This window comes from Narcine bancroftii, chromosome 3, assembly GCF_036971445.1.
Source record: "Narcine bancroftii isolate sNarBan1 chromosome 3, sNarBan1.hap1, whole genome shotgun sequence".
Classification (NCBI taxonomy): domain Eukaryota; kingdom Metazoa; phylum Chordata; class Chondrichthyes; order Torpediniformes; family Narcinidae; genus Narcine; species Narcine bancroftii.
In genome coordinates, this window is record NC_091471.1 from 262,905,396 (window position 1) to 262,922,833 (window position 17,438).

The 17,438-nt window shown below is 37.7% G+C and overlaps 1 protein-coding gene and 1 long non-coding RNA gene across 5 annotated transcripts in view; one reads left to right on the top strand and one right to left on the bottom strand.

Moving 5' to 3' along the window:
- Nucleotides 1-17,438, bottom strand: part of slc1a6 (solute carrier family 1 member 6) — a 118,976-nt gene that overhangs the window by 42,340 nt on the left and 59,198 nt on the right. The window contains exons 1-3 of one of the 4 annotated variants that reach the window (XM_069927929.1): nucleotides 16,008-16,149; nucleotides 15,105-15,368; nucleotides 9,865-10,002 (exon numbers count right to left, since the gene is read on the bottom strand). In XM_069927929.1, coding sequence (XP_069784030.1) covers nucleotides 9,865-10,002; nucleotides 15,105-15,321 — 355 coding nt within the window. In that variant the 5' untranslated portion in view covers nucleotides 15,322-15,368; nucleotides 16,008-16,149. Of the gene's footprint in view, nucleotides 1-9,864; nucleotides 10,003-15,104; nucleotides 15,369-15,713; nucleotides 15,812-16,007; nucleotides 16,150-17,438 lie in introns of those variants that run through there. The other 3 variants (XM_069927927.1, XM_069927928.1, XM_069927930.1) reach the window with 3 other exon arrangements.
- LOC138758657 (uncharacterized) lies at nucleotides 6,513-11,144 on the top strand. Its single transcript, XR_011354376.1, has 4 exons — nucleotides 6,513-6,563; nucleotides 9,875-10,016; nucleotides 10,129-10,414; nucleotides 11,072-11,144. It is a non-coding gene; the product is annotated as an uncharacterized lncRNA (long non-coding RNA).

The window sequence follows — 17,438 nt, forward strand, 5'->3', positions numbered from 1 at the left end:
GGTATCAAGGGTTATTAATGCAGTTTATTGAAATTTGACTATTACTTACAAACCTTGTGAGATTAATGATGAGTTTCATTCATTTTATAAGAAATTATATACCTGAGGAAAAACAGGAGAGTGGATCAATTTACTCTTTTTTAATCGGTGTTGAAATTACCGGTACTAGGAGAAGAAGACATATTGGAGCTGGAGGCTCCTTTTACTGATTTAGAAATTAAATCGGCTATGTTGGAAATACCGAATGGAAAATCACCTGGTGATGATGGGTTTTCAGTTGAATTTTATAAGGTATTTTATGATGATTTAGCTACAGTGTTTGTAGATGTGATACGACAGATTAATGAACATTATGATTTACCTGAATCATGCTCTAGTGCCTTAATTACTGTAATTCCTAAGAAGGATAGAGATCCGTTAAAGGTGTCTTCATATAGACTAATTTCTTTGTTGAATGTAGACTATAAAATAATAGCTAAAGTATTAGTGAATCGATTGGCTAAATTTTTACCCAAGCTGATACATGTTGATCAAACAGGTTTCATAAAGAATAGGTATGCTTCAGATAATATTCTTCGAGTGATTAGTTTGATTAATATATATCGACAGTGCCCTGACCATCCGATGGTGATATCTCTTGATGCAGAAAAGGCTTTTGACAGAGTTGAGTGGAACTTTTTATTTAAAGTCTTAGAGAAATTTAAGTTTAGTCCTTCTTTTATTGGTTGGATTACAACTTTATACAATAAACCAATAACCAGGGTATTGACAAGTGGTCAGATCTCGGAACTTTTTAAATTAACTTGTTCAATTCAACAAGGTTGTCCTTTGTCTCCAGCTTTGTTTGCGTTAGTAATTGAACTTTTAGCACAGTTGATATGACAAAATACACAGATACAGGGTATGAGAGTTTTAGATGAAGAGTATAAAATTAATTTATTTGCTGACGATGTATTGGTGTATTTAACAAACCCAGCTCCGTCACTTTTACATTTGAAGGAATGTTTAATACAATATGGATCTTTGTCTGGATATAAAGTTAATTGGAAAAAAGTGAAATTTTACTGATAGGTGAAGGAGATTATTCAGTTTGTAAGAATATTACTAATTTGAAGTGGACTGATCGAATTAAATATTTAGGTATAAATGTGGATATTGATTATCAATCTTTATATAAATTAAATTATGTATCATTAATGAAAAAGATCAAAGCTGATTTGATTAAGTGGAAGGATCTTCCTATAAATTTAATTGGAAGAATAAATATAATCAAAATGAATATCTTTTCACGTATACAATATTTGTTTCAGTCAATTCCGTGTTGACTTAATAAGAATTTTTTTCAAAATTTAAATAAAATGGTTAGGGAATTTTTATGGAAGGGTAAATTTCCGAGAGTAGCTTTGAATAAGCTAACCTGGAAATATGCATTAGGGGGATTATGCTTACCACATTTTCAAAATTATTATGAGGCAGCTCAATTTAAATTTATTAGTTCATTAATGGATTTGGAATGCCCCCCTAGTTGGGCTAAAATTGAAATGGCAAATATTTCTGAATTTGAAATACATCAATTTTTGTTTCAGTGGAATTTAGATTTATTACAATATAATGTGCCTATACCAAAACATTTAATGAAGTTATGGATGAAGAAAAATAAAATGATAGATTCTAAGGGTGAATTATTGACTTTAACACTTATATAATAACCAACTTATTCCTTTTTCAATGTATAATCAATGTTTATTACATTGGAAATCTAAAGGTATAAAAAATTTGGGGGATTGTTTTAAAGAAGGTCAATTTTTATCCTTTAATCAAATGAGGGAAGATTTTGGTATTAATGAGAATTCTTTATTCGTTTATTATCAACTTCGATCCCTAGTAAAACAAAATATTTGGTAGAGATATGATTTCATCTAAATTGACTAAATTTGAATCTTTTCTTGTGATTGCACCAAAAAAGGGATGGGATAGATCTAAGATTAAATGGGAAAAGGATATTAATTTTATTTTTTCTGAGAATGACTGGTTAGATATCTGTCATGATCGTGTTATTAGATTGATAAATGTTCGTTATGCAATGGTTAATTACAATTTTTTACATCAATTGTATTTAACACCTGAAAAGTTTTTATAAAAATGGTTTTAGTGAATCAGATTCTTGTTTTAGATGTGGTCATTCGGTTGGAACTTTTTTTCATGCAGTTTGGTTATGTGTACATATTCAATCTTTTTGGAAAGCAATTCAATTGTTTTTGGAACATTTGTATAAGATCAAAATACCTCTGGACCCGACAATATTTTTGTTGGGTGAGTTGAATCCTTTGAAAGATTTGGGATTAGACAAATTTCAGATTGCTTTTGTATAGATTGATCTGTTGCCAAAAAAATGTATAGCAAATACATGGAAAAATGCTAATGTGATTGATATTAATAGATGGCATAATGAGATGAAAACTTGTTTGGTAATAGAAAAAATCATGTATGTTTTACATGATAATTATTCTTTTTTTCTTAATAAGTGGCCTTTATATTTAGAATATTTACATTTAGATTTACCTTGATTAGATTTTAGTAAATATATTTCAGTTTTTTTTCCTTTCTTTGGCTCTCCTAAAGAGAGTTGGCTGAGAGGGGGGAGAGGGGGTCCTTCTTTTTTTTTCTTTTTTTTCTTCTTTTTTATATAATTTTTTAAAATTGTTCATAATATGTACTTTTTTTTACTGTATGTAATAACTTTGTTGAATGAATAAAGTTATCAAAAAAAATGGGATTATAGATGCATAAAAATTGGATTACTTCTGAATTAAGGACCAATCCCACCGCACCCCTGGGCATTTTATGACATTAATTACATTATTTAATTGAAAGGCATTATGCTTTTTCACACTAAATTTAATCCTGAAAATAGAAACTAGAATTTGGAGCCTTGTTTTTAGGGAGTTTACAGATACGTGCACAAGGTTTATTATGTTCAGATCATTATTACTTTGAATATTGCAGCTGAACTTTTTATTCATTTTACTCATTCCAGTGAGGGCAGCCTCTGGCCACATAACAGGGGTCACAGATAAATAATGTTTTCCTTTGAGATGTAGTTAAAAGAAGTGCAAATAAATGTTGAATATAAATTGGAGTTTTTAAATATCTTGAAAGCCTTACACAACTAGCAATTGGCTGCATGCCTTTTGAATATGCAATTATTGCATTTGTAAATATGCCTATTAGTTTTAGTCTGAACACTATGATAATTTACTGAGTAGCAAAGAGATCTGGAGACTACAGCGGATGGTCTATGTAGTTCCTGTTGTAAAAAACTGTGGTTCGACCAGGGACGTCTTAATTCCTACGCTAAGTTCTGGTTCAAAGGAGAAATGGATGTGGTTATGGAAATAGTTTTATTTGGATTCAGAATGTTGGAGGAAAGCCTGAATTTCAATCACAAAACTTACCCCATGGACTGCTGGTCGTGACAAACTGCCTCAGAATTGCTGCTAAAATTAGACTTTGTCGTGTTTGATTGTAAACAGAGCGCCCAAATTACAAAACAAAACTGCTTTGAAACACTACTGATAACATAACATAATATAATAACATAACAATTACAGCACGGAAACAGGCCATTAGGCCCTTCTAGCCCGCACCGAACCAAACACCCCTCTCTAGTCCCACCTCCCTGCACAATGCCCATAACCCTCTATCTTCTTCTCATCCATATACCTGTCCAACCTTTTCTTAAATAATACAATTGACTCCGCCGCCACTATTTCTCCCGGAAGCTCATTCCACACGGCTACCACTCTCTGAGTAAAGAAGTTCCCCCTCATGTTACCTCTAAACCTCTGCCCCTTAATTCTTAACTCATGTTCTCTTCTTTTAATCTTTCCTCCTCTTAACGGAAATAGTCTATCCACATCCACTCTGTCTATCCCTTTCATAATCTTAAATACTTCTATCAAATCCCCTCTCAACCTTCTACGCTCCAAAGAATAAAGACCTAATCTGTCCAATCTCTCCCTATACTCTAGATGCTTAAACCCAGGTAACATTCAGGTAAACCTTCTCTGCACTCTCTCCACTCTGTTTATATCCTTCCTATAATTAGGCGACCAGAACTGCACACAGAACTCCAAATTAGGCCACACCAACGTCTTATACAATCTCAACATCACCTCCCAACTCCTATATTCCATGCAATGATTGTTAAAGGCCAGCATACTAAAAGCCTTCTTCACCACCCTATTCATGTGAGTTCCTAAAACAATCCTGGCCCAGCTGAAATTGTTCACTACTCACCACCCTTTAGGAGACTTTTCAATGTAATGCAGATAAGTGGATTTAGCAATGTAAAAACATTTACTTAAAACATCTACCATGTTTAAAACTTTGCAGCTTTAATTTTCACCAAAGTTTGGAACCCTGGGCTCAATTAATAAAAGACTGCTCAGGTGTCAGAACATCTTTCTTGTTTAAGAGTTTACACTGGTAAGCAAAGAAAGTCCTTGTATTTAGCAAGTACCTTTCACCTCCTCAGGGTGCTTCAGAGCAATATATGGCTTTTTTGTTTGTGTGAGAAATTGTAACAACTTCTGCAAAGCAAGAGCTGTAAAACACCACAGAAATTGTTGATTGTGAGGTAAAAGCTGCAACATGGGGAACTATCCTGCCCTGTTTGATTGGTGACATTTTATACTGATAATAAAAATGACAGACTGGAAGTCAGAACTAAGAGAAACTGCCAGAGACACCCAGCAGGTCAGACAACATCTGCGTAAAGACAAACAAAATCAACATTTCAGGTTAAAGACCTCTTGTCAGGAATTTTGCAGCACTTGTGGCACTAGCTTTGTTCTTGAATCATGTAATGTAGGTTTTGCCAATGAGTCAAGGCTCCATAATGCCTGGAGCTGTCTTTGGAACACATGTTCTGGATTTAAGAAATCACATGAATTTTCTTGGGAGGTTACCAGCAACCATAAAAGGGATTGATACAGATCACACTGGCCAAAAAGGACTCCAAGACAAATGCTCTTCTCAGGATGGATCCTTGTCGATCAGGAATGATCTGACTAACAATGCTAAATGGTCATTTTAAATCAACTGCAAAGTCAGTCTAAAGTCCCTTTTTTACTGGAACCTTGTCCCAGAAATTGACAGCCAATTCACTGGTTAAGGGTCCAGTGGAAAAGCAAATCAATAGGCACATCGGTGTCAAATCGTGCAAAATCACACCAGGGATTGAAGGCCTTGACACCTACTCACATCCCTAGTGTCAGCTGATGCCGGTGTGCCGATTAACCCAGTGAAAAAAAGGACAAATTTCCAGTTGAAGGTATTCTTTCCTATCCTTGGGAATGATTTGTGGTCAATGTGTAAACAAGTAGTGTCCTGGTTAAAAGTGGTGCAGTGGGAACAGCATAATGGCTTCTTTAACCAGGACACTGAATGGCCAATTAACTGGGATGCCAGTGGGAAAAAAAGGCTCAAGTTACCTGCTGATTTCTCTACAAGGGCCTGATAGGCTTTAAATCTCCTTTATACTTGAAAGCATTAATTAGCATTGTATTGTGTAAGAGTTGAATGAATTATTATATTATGTTTATACAGTGAATCACTGAATGAACCTGAAGTAAATAAAAAAAATGTAAAAACACAAAATGCTGGAAAAGCTCAGCAGGTCAAACAGTGTCCTCTATGTAGCAAAGGCAAAGATACAGAACTGACGTTTCAGGCTTGAGCCCTTCATCAAAATCAGAGAAAATATCAGCAAGCATCCGAACAAAAGAGTAGGAGAGGGGAAATCGTGTTGAGAGACATTATGGCAGGACTTGTAGTGATGTAAAAAACTTGTGGCTTGTGGCGAACCAACTGGAAGGCAGGTAAGGTGATCTTGGAGACAGGAACCTTTCACCTCATATCGCAACTAAAGGTCTTTTTGTGGTGAAACCCAGCATGATAGCTGGCTCAAGTTTTAAATAAAAAAGGCGATTTTACCTTTTATGTGACGAACTATGGGAGCAAGCTTCCAGAGCTGAAGGAGGCGGAGTGATTGGTGCAGTAACACCGCCCGCCACCAGGATGTCAAACTTTCATGCCGAGAAGGGAAAGTGGCCTATGCTCGAAAATGGTGATAGAAGAGCAGGTAAGAGCGCTAGTGGAGATCAGTGCAAGCAGTCTTAAGACTCAGATCTCCTGCGCAATGTAATAGCCTCTATTAACCATAAGGGTTTTTTTAAAATTCGTGCTCCTAGGTCGCGGGCTGATGGCATCATCGCGACGTTATCAGCCCTCTGGAGCCACTTTCAGCAGCATTCCTTTTACATTATGTGCTGACCATACCTGAACAAGATATTAGCAACCCTCCTCCAGAAATAAAATTCTGCAGATGCAGAAAATCTGAAATAAAAACAAAAACTGCTGGAAATGGTCAGCAGGTCAGGCAACATCTGATGATGATTGTGATGTGAGTTTTAGCTAAATGTACCCCCCCTCCCCCCCCCTAGGTGAATGGAAGATGGAGCAAGTTCAAGCAGCAATCTGCCTTTGGACTTTTTATGGAGGTAAGTACAGCAATGTAAAGATAGAGAATCTCTTTCTTTACATTCACTTTTTTTTCCTCTATAAAAGGACTTAAGATTGTCCTGACAGTAACGGGGAATGCAACAAAGAATTTGTGGGCTTTCTAGAAAACAGAAAGGTCTCTGTCAATAACAACCAGAAATGTCTGCTCGAAGAACTAAGATACATCTGATGGCGCACTCTTCTGTAACACACTCGAGAGGGTCTGTACCATGTGTTATAGATGGATTTGCTGTGCATTGTTTCTTTGTAGCAATTCAGATGCAAGAATGCCACTGGTGAGTCAAGATGACACCCAAGGATAGCTAATAAAAAGAGAACGATACGTAATTTATTGAATTCAGTGATGGGTCGCAATTGTTAGCCCCCACTACTATTTTTATTATATTAATGTTGTAAGATGGTTATAATATGAATGTTTGCAACGCTGCCGCAAAAACCCCGGATTTCATAACAATAAATTCTGATGTTGTGGGCTTTGCTTTGATAAATCTATTCTATTTTTCTTTCTTTTGCATGTACCATTCAATAACATCAACCGAAAAAAAGTGTAGAATATATGGCATAGACACTGGCCCAATTGCTCAACTGATCCATGCTGGCCTTCATGCTTTACTCAAGCCTGCTCCTGTCTTTCCTCATGTATCTGTATAACCTTCTTCTCCTTTCGGCCTTTTATGTTTGTCCAGCTTCCCTTAAATGCATCTGCACTATTAACCCCAACATTTCCCTGTGAGACTGTTCCATACCTTCCTTATTCCTTTTTTTTAAATAAAGGCATACAGCATGGTAAAAGGCCCTTCCAGCCCACAAGCCCATGCCGCCCAAATACCCCAATTAAGCTTTCTTTTTAAAATATTAACATAATAATCCTATATGAATATAAAAAAGGAATATCATAACATGATATTATGAATTATATATAATTCATAATTTCATCCATAATTATTAATTTGACATTATTTGTTAAAACAGTTATGAATATAAACCACTAGTTTAGTCAAGGTGATTAGTACTCATTCGCTGAAGGATAAATTTCACCTATTTGAAATTAACCTATGCCATGAGCTAATGAGCAAGCTGCCATCAGTGGTAGATTTTGAGATGACCATTTCAGGAAAGTGAACCCAGCTTAATGTATGGTGATGGATATTGATGGAAGTGTACTCCCCCCCCAAAAAAAAACATTGTACACGCTTTGATTGTCCATGTCCATTCAACCACTCCTATTAGTGGTCCTGCAGCCCACAGGCACAGGACGGAACTCCCAATTCTCGAGAAGTCCAAGTCTGAGCCCAATAAGAACTGGATAGTGTGTGCTCAGACAAGTGCAAATATGTCACTGAAAATGGGACGAAGAAACATTTTACTCTGCGCTAATGTACAGTCCTCCTCTCAGCAAACAGATGGATTAGCTACAGCGACTCGGGTTCAAATAACGGGGCTATTTGAAAGAAATTGGTACATTCTCCCCATGATCTCTTCCTGATGCTCCAGTTTACTCCCATATTCCAAACAGATATAGGATTAATGGGTTACACGGGTGTATTTGGGTGGTGCAGGCTCAGGCCTGTTACTGTGCTGTACAGGTATACTCCGCTTTATGACTACACGAATTACAAAAATTTGCTTTTATGAAGAAAACCGTGTTTGCTCTTATGAAAGGATTGGAATGGGTCTTTGCTTTAACGAAAATAGCCTTCAATAGTAGTGAATAATGGGCCTTCATTTGGCTTACGAAAGGTATCATAGGAAAGCTCTAATTTCGTAAAGAGGGATATATACCTGTATCTCTAAATTAAAAATTGATAGCTGTAGTATATTTATTTGTTCTGTGGTATCATTAATGTAAACATTTAATCTGGCAGCCCTCAATCAATTCCATATCCACAGACTGCTACAAGAAGGTATCAAACAACCTCTATTTTGTGTCACTTCAACAGGACAATTGAGCTGAAGACCACACTACATGAATAACTTGTTTTTTTAAAAAATCTTATTTCTGAGAAGTGCATGTAGCTGGTAGTGCTGGCATTTATGACCCATTTCTTACCCCTTTTACACAGCGATCCTACTTAATTGGCATGTGAACAATCCATCTTTAAAACCTGCTCAGGTCATTCTTACTGAACCCAGGTCAGTGCGCCTTTTAGACAGAAGCTGATGCAAAATGCATCGACTCTGATATTACCTACCTTGGTGGGTAATACACGGGATGAAAATGACCCCCCCCATCCTACCTTTGTTGCTTTTACAAGGTAAGTGAAGTGGTTAAAAGGCAATTCATTCCCATCTTTTAATGGCTGTGTAAAAGGCCTAAGTGTCCCATAACTGGAAGGGCAGTTTACAATCAACCATGTTGGTGGGTGTGGGGTTACATATTCTTGTTCTGAAGTATGTCAGTGAACCAGTTGGCCTCTGTGACAATCTGATATTTCTATGGATATTGCTAGAGACTTTAAAAAAAAAATCAACTCTGTATTTTATAAATTAGTTTAATTTAAATTATCCTGGTGGGATACAAACTCTTGTTTTTGGACTAAAGATCCAGATCTCTGGCTGCTGGTCCAATAAATGGAGCCTTACATGATGGCTCCCATTGTTAAAGGGTCATAACCCTTGACTTTTGCCATTATCTCTTTAACCGCCCTTTGACATTTGTAACCTATTCCAACATCTGACTCAGTCTAATACATAATTATTTAACAATTGCTTCATCATGACTCATTCTTGAGATGTTGGTTCATAGTTCACTATGATTTCTAATTGAATAGTTTTTGAATTGCTTTCTAGAAGTTGAAATTGATTAATTAGAACCATAGAACATTACAGCATAGAAACAGGCCCTTTAGCCCTTCTAGACTGTGCCGAACTATTATTCGGCCCAGACCCACCAACCTGCACCCAGTCCATAGCTGTCCATATTCCTCCTATCCATGTACCTGTCCAAAGTTTTCTTAAGTGTTAAAATTGAAACCGCATTTACCACTTAAACCAATATTCTCTTTTGCATCCAATTAGCCATAAAGCAGTTGTAATCATTCTGCTTTTGGAATCTCCTTCCCAGCTATAATGTTTTTGTATGGGTACATATCTTGCTACATTGTGCAATAGTATTGCCCCTGATTTCAGCATAATTCTCTCTTTTTCTTAGATCGCAAGAAACCTTTGCCCTTTAAATCTTTCTTCCCACCATGTCATTTCATTTCAGAAAATACGGTTGAAATAAAGTTAAATAAATTATCTTTATCACTGAAGTCAATGATAATTTTATCCTCTTACCTGAAACTAGACTGGAAACGATGAGCGGCAATACCAACATCTGCAACATCCGCATCAGAAGCTCCCCAGGAAAAGAGAAATACTTGATCTCACGATAGGACAACTTGTAGGGGCGGAGGATAAAACCCAAAATTATACCTGTCATTCAAAAGGTAACGTCAGTTTCAATTCACCCTGGTAACATCGAAGAAAACTATTTCAAGCGCATTATTCTGGCTGACAAATGAGAAACCTCAAGAAACTGAACATTATTTTTTACTTCAGCTTTGGAACAAAACCAATGGCATAAAGAGGAGTAGAAAGGAAAACAGAGATTGGCAGAGAGAATGGAGGAGAGGAAAATTTAAAAGAACCACCCTGAGAATCTTCAGATGCTCATTGTTTGCTACCTTTCCTAAGTGCAGTCCTTGAAAGCTTTAGACTCTTCCAAACTCATTGTGGTGATTGTCCACGACTATGAGCCAAGTTTGGACTGGAATATAACAGGGTGTCAAATTTCAACAAGTGTTTTTTCCCCAGGATGTGCCAATGGCTGCATTACTGGAAGTAGGTAAGTACTTTATTTTTTTGGTAATTTCTCTTAATACTTTTTTCCCCAAAAGGGGAAAACATTTAATGAAGTATGGTTTATATCGTTCAAAGCAAGGCATGTGAAAAAGATTAAATAAAGAAATAAATTTGCTGCAATTATACACTAGCATTCCACAAACTTTAGAAAGCAATTAAGTTGCTGGAGAGCTGTTTGAAGAAATAAACCTTCAGCTTGTGCTCAGCACAATGCTAACCACACAAGCATTGTTTGCATGTTTGAATCTGCTTCCAAAAATTTGTTCCCATACTCCACTCCTGACTTTCAGTTCCCTCTCCTGACTCCTGATCTAGCCCGTGGCCTCTTGCCCAAGATCCCGAATCCCTAACTTCATCCATTCTTATTTTATCCATCTTCCCCAGACCCCTAATTCTCAATCGTCCCCTAGTACTAACCCATAATTTCCTCTAGACCTCTAATCTTCTCACTTTTGCCCTTTGGTGCTCTGTAATCTCCTCATCTAATTTCTTAACTCTTGACCCTGATCCTTTTTTAACGGAATCCATTCTCCTAATTCAACAGTGCATACTAGGTGACAGTCACTGGATGTTTTCATGTAAAAATTTTTTAGAACACTATTCACTAACTTTTAGAGTTTTGATTCTTATCTCTCCTCAGGTGGCATCTGTTGAAGAGAATAGTTTCTACTATTGTCTTCCAGAGGAACTGAATATGTATATGATGGATAAAGGTTTGTAAGAATTTGAAAGAACAGGTAGGTGGAACTCGAGTTGCTCTGATAGAAAGTAAGCATAGATTCGATGGGCCAAATTACTTCCTTCTGTACACTAACAATTCTATGATCCTCCATCATTATCTCCAGGTTTTGTAACTAAATTCCCAGCTACTCTACTGCTATCATCTATTCCTGATTTCCACCATCTTCTCCCAACTCTAATGCTCACCCATCCTCCAATCCTAATCCACAGTTTCCTCTTTATCCTTTAATCCCTCCATTCTTGACCACTGATATTTTGTGACCTCTACACTCCACCTCAATTTCTTTTTCTTGATCAAGATCCCAAGACCATTCCTGATCCAACATTACTTCTCCCAACATTTACCACAGCCAAAAATTATAATTCAGCATGCGCCAATTTCAGTCTCCAGGTATCTTGATGTCAAATGATTCCTGAATAATGGGCTACATTTACTCATTTGTGTTTGAAAAATTATATATATCATGGCTCTTAAAAGCAATAAACCCAAATACAAGTTGGTTTAAAATGCTTAATAGAGAATTGTTTTCCTTAAGAGGCCAAACAATAAGCAACTCATGAACTTGTCTGGACAGGCATACTTACCAAAGCTTGTTGTGCACAGCTTTGGTTACGGAGAAAAGATGGCAGCTGAATTTCTTGTGAGAAAGCACTTAGGATGATTTGTGGGGAAAGGATAATGTGATATCATGTGGCAGTGTCAGATAACACAATGGTTAAATTGACATTAAAAATGTACAAAAATGACAAAGGTAAATCAAGATTACATGACAGTTAAGGGTGGATATCTTGAATTCGATAGGAATTTTTTTTGTATATGACATAGTGATGGCAGTGCTTTGATATGGTGAAAAACATATTTCTCACTGAATAATTCCAGATTTATGATAACCTGGTTAATCTATTCCTTCACTCAGCAAACATTCACAGTTAGGCCTAATGAGAATAAAATGAGAAGTTCTTTTTGTATTGGGCATCAAACATTCAGTTAAAGGGTAGTGTTCCTTCCCTTCTCTCCAACAAGGAGATGTCAAATTCTGTATTGCACAAATACAGATTAATAATGTTGTTTCCATGGTCTCACTGTCAATAAGTCAAATATGGGATGAGAAGTAAATAAGGCTCTATTGCTGATTTTCCACCAAAGTTTTGTCAGGAGGACTACCATGGAATATCAGGCCTTTGCATTTTACAGTTTCAAAGAGAGTGGAGGAACAGAGGGATAATGGGTGGAGGGGGGGGGGGGGGGAGATGCATGCAAATCCTTGAAAGTGGCTGGATGTTAAAGTGGTCAAATTTATGGTTGAATCAATGGAGGAAATAAAACTTAGGGATATATGGAGGAGGCAGCACCCAAGGGAGAAGGAATACTCATATTATTTGAGTAGGCATAAAAAATAATCAAGGATTGATAGATTTTTGTTGTCGGCCCAAATTAGGAATTAGGAAAACTGGATATAAAGCTAGATTACTATCTGATCACTCACCCCTGTTATTAGCAATAGAACTGGAGGACATCCCACCAAGAACATATAGATGGAGATTAAACTCCATGCTACTCAAAAGGCAGGAATTTAGAGAATTTATTGAACGCCAAATTAAAATGTACTTTGAAATAAATACGGAATCTGTGAAAGACAAATTTATATTATGGGATGCAATGAAAGCCTTCATTAGAGGGCAGATAATACGTTATGTAACTAAGATGAAAAAGGACTACAATCGGGAAATAGAACAGTTGGAAAGGGAGATAGTAGGTACAGAAAAAGAACTGGCAACAAGGGAAGATATGACAAAAAGAAGAGTATTGGCGGACAAAAAAATAAAATACGAAACATTACAAACGTACAAGGTGGAAAAGAACATAATGAAAATAAAGCAAAAGTATTATGAACTAGGAGGGAAAAAAAACCACACAAAATATTAGCCTGGCAACTTAAAACAGAACAAGCTAAAAGAACTGTATTGGCATCAAGGAAAAAGAACAAACAAATTACATATAATGCAATGGAGATTAATGAGAACTTTAAGGAATTTTAGGTGACGAACTATGGGAGCAAGCTTCCAGAGCTGAAGGAGGCGGAGTGATTGGTGCAGTAACACCGCCCGCCACCAGGATGTCAAACTTTCATGCCGAGAAGGGAAAGTGGCCTATGCTCGAAAATGGTGATAGAAGAGCAGGTAAGAGCGCTAGTGGAGATCAGTGCAAGCAGTCTTAAGACTCAGATCTCCTGCGCAATGTAATAGCCTCTATTAACCATAAGGGTTTTTTTTAAATTCGTGCTCCTAGGTCGCGGGCTGATGGCATCCTCGCGACGTTATCAGCCCTCTGGAGCCACTTTCAGCAGCATTCCTTTTACATTATGTGCTGACCATAATGACCATAAAGTGGTTGGATGTGATCTTAGGTAAACTTTGAATCCTTAAGCAGATGCAAGGTGTTCAAAGGCAGGGAGCTCCTGTTGAGTATTGTGTCCAATTCTGGTCACCTAACTGTGAGAAGGATGTGAAGGTCCTGGAGCAATCATGAAAAGGTTTACTGGAAGTTTTCAAACAATGAGGAATTTCAGCTATATGGTTAAACTTGAGAAGCTGGGATTGCTATATGTGAAGCAAAGAAAACGAAACAGAGATTCTGTAGTATACAAGAAGAATGTAGGGTAATGGAGAGTAGTTGTTTCCATTAAGAGATGGTACAAGGGCCTCAGATTTAAAATGTTGGACAAAAGAAATAGGTGACACAAGAAAAATATTTTTTCACTCAGAGAGTAGTGATGCTTGGAATTTCCTTACTGGAGAAGTGGTTGAAACATACTCAATTGGTGCCTTTAAAAGGAAATTGGATGGACAAGCAAGGATGCAGTGCTGAAGGAGCGTTGCTCTGGCACCTCCTTGTCCCCATTTTTGGTGAGCTCCTGCACCTAAAAAATTAGCACTACACCACTGTGGGTAAGAGAGATAATCACTTGAAAGCCTGTAGAGAAAGGACAGGGATATATTTAATTGAAAGGTGGTACAATCAGTGAACTGTGATTCTATAATTATAATTCCAAGATATATTAGGGAATGACTAATTTTTGTTAGATGGAAGCCAAAATCTAACATTATTAGCAAGGGAGCAAGGAATCGAATAAAAAGGAACAGCTGGAAAGGTAGTTCAACAGGAAAGTCTTGCCGATGCTGTGATTGTAGTGCAATACACAAAAGTGCCAGAGAAACTCAGCAGGTCACACAGCGTTTATGGAAAGCAAAGGGTAACCAACATTTCAGGGACTCCGGCCAGCATGACCTTCTGACTTTCCTCAGCACTGTATTGCCATCTGGAAAGGGAGTCTATGGAATATTATCTGTGGTGAAACAATGAATTGCATCAACAGAAAAACAATGAATTGCATCAACAGAAAAATGGAACACAAATCAACATTCTGTCAGGCATCTAGAATTTGCTTCGCAAATGTAAATCAGACTCCTTTGGAGGCTACATATTTCAACAAGCCCTGTGCCAAAGATCTGACATTTAAGTTTGGAATCTGAGTTTCTATCCCCGGATCTTCAACTTGATGATACAAACATGTGTTGCAGTTGGGTTGAAGGTGGGAAGGGGATTGACAGGGATTGGCCTAACATTTCTTTGAGCTGGGATCATAAACACATTCATGGAAATAAAACTGGTGGTCTGAGTAGCATGGCACCGATCTGTGACCACGGAAGTTGCTGTTATGTGTCACGCAGAGTGCTGGCAGTGTTAAATACTTCCGCATGTTTAATTGGTCCTAACAAGCAATGGTCAAACCATTTACCCAAATAAAATGCATGAATGAAATCGCGCGCGTATTCTTTTTTTTACTTTAGATTGCTTAAGCCAATTGTGTCCAGATGTTTTTGTGGGTAATATTGACGTTCCCCGATTCCTGTGCATGTGAATTTCTTACCCAATATGACTGCAAAGATAGTTAAAAGCACAAATGCATTTCTCTTAAGAAAGCCCTGGACGCTTTGCGGGCTGATGTTGCTCAGGCTTTTCTTCGCTCGACCAGCTCGCTTCCGCAACGCCTTTTGGAACTGTTGGACTCGACTGTCCGCGGTGCTCCGCTTCGCCGAGTCTTCGTTGAGGAAAAGACTGTTAACGTTGGTCTGCCGTTCGCTCATGATCCAGCTCAGCACCTGGTCCAAACAAGTACGACTGGTGGGAAACTCTGGAGAGATCAGAGGGAATGGAAGGGGGTGAAATCGTGCACCGGGCGGAGAAATAAATGTACGCTGGAAGATAACGCGAGGAGAGAGAGGTGGGGTTCAACACATCGCCACTTCCCAATGATGAGAAGGGTGTTGGAGATCAAGCTGCAACGACATGGTTGACCTTCCTGTTCCATGTAAAAATTACTTACAGTAAGTAGGGCGTTAGTTTAAATGCCAATATTCCCTTGATATTAACATTGATACAATTTACACACCACAATTCCTATTATTTTCCCAGATTTAACCCATTTCTTTCCTTAAAAGCATTTTATTTGTTGGTAAATATGTTGAACGCTGTGTACCTGAGAGATCAAACCGCGTGGTCTGGATTTCAGTCATTTTGTCAAACGAAGCGAGTAAGAGCAAATTTTGGATCGAGTTAACGCAGATATACACTAGTCGAGAAATAACTGAGCCCAAATATGCGTAAGCTTTTTATTTGCAGTTTATATTTAATCACCAGATCTATTGTAAGTGGTTAAACAGTTCACCACATATCAACAGGGCAGAAAATCCACCTCCCCGACCCGAGTGCCGTGCCCAAAAGAGCACGTTCTGGAAACGTGACATGAGTAACCCACAATTTTTGAACTTACATTTAAATACAAGGGATTAAGTTTCCTCGGTACATTACAGATGACTATTGGTTGTCAGAGTGAATCAGTGCTGGCCAGACTGATGACATTCTCATACTCGCTGTTTTGAGCCGTATGTGAATGGTCTCAATCTTAAATACGTGGGCCAATAAAAGAACCCGATCGATTGTTTCGAGACTGTCTCTGCCGCTTGCACGGTTCCCTTGAATTTCTCATCTTGCATTCCATCAACTCTCTCGGGCCCAATTCAAAATACCACAGACGTTGGAAATTGGAAATAAAACCAGAAAATGCTGCAAATGATTTGGCAGATTAGACACCATCTGTGGAGAAGGAGCCGTTTCAGGTCGATCATCCTCCACCAGAACTAAAAGGAGTTATGATCTGAAAGTTAAACGAGTATCAATTTGCAGTGATTGACGGAGAACATTTGACGGTGAAAGTGGGTGGTAAATTTGATTGGGTATCAAGGACTTAGCTAGGGGAGGTGTAAACAGGAGAAATTTATTGGCACAGAGAGAGACAGATTCACAGCTAGTACCATAGATCAACTGCAGTTCTGAAGGTTGTGTCGACGGGCATGTTATACATATAATTCTGTGTGTAAAAACAAAAAACAGGGACAGAAAGTAAAATGCTAGAAATGTGTCAAAATTAGAATGGACGATTACGTGGAAAAAAAGTTAAATCCACCATTGAATTGTTGAAAGGTAGTGACCTAGAAATTCAATAGGGAGAAGCTCTTTACCCAAAGTGTGGGAAGAATGTTGAAGCCATCACCAAAGCAGGTGGTTGAAATAAATTAAGAGGAAAATGGACAAGCTCAAAAGGCAGTAAGTAGGGAGTAGAGGTTTATGCTGAAAGACTGAGCTCAGGGAGGCAAAAATGGAATATCAACACTGGCATGGGCTGTTGTTAATTATATGATGGTGATGCATTGGTACTTTTTTTCCCAAATACTTCCTATTTAATGGTTTCCTCTTAAATAGTAATGTAGTTTTGATATGCCTAGATTTGTGTAGGGTCATCAAGAAAACAGCCATTGTTTTGCTTTATGCAGCAATACACTTATCAAATTGATGATACACATGAAAAGCATACCAGTCACAGTTCACAGTGGCAATCAGGATAGATAAACTGAAATGCAGTTGATGCTCTTCTGGAGCCCCTTTTAAGCTGCAGTATTCCCGTAGGCAATGACCCATCTTACAAAGTCGGCTTACTCTACCACTGAGACTACCTATCTAGGTAGATCTAAGACGTGAAAGTCTAGACCCCCAATCTACCTTACGATTCTTTCATATAGCGCTCGAAAGGTGGATAAACCTGGCTTTCAAGCTCTGTGTAAAAGGTGCTTTAGTGAGGCTGGGCATCATCTAGATAGAACGTTCTTTCACTGTTTATTTATAAACTGCCATGTAGGATCTATAA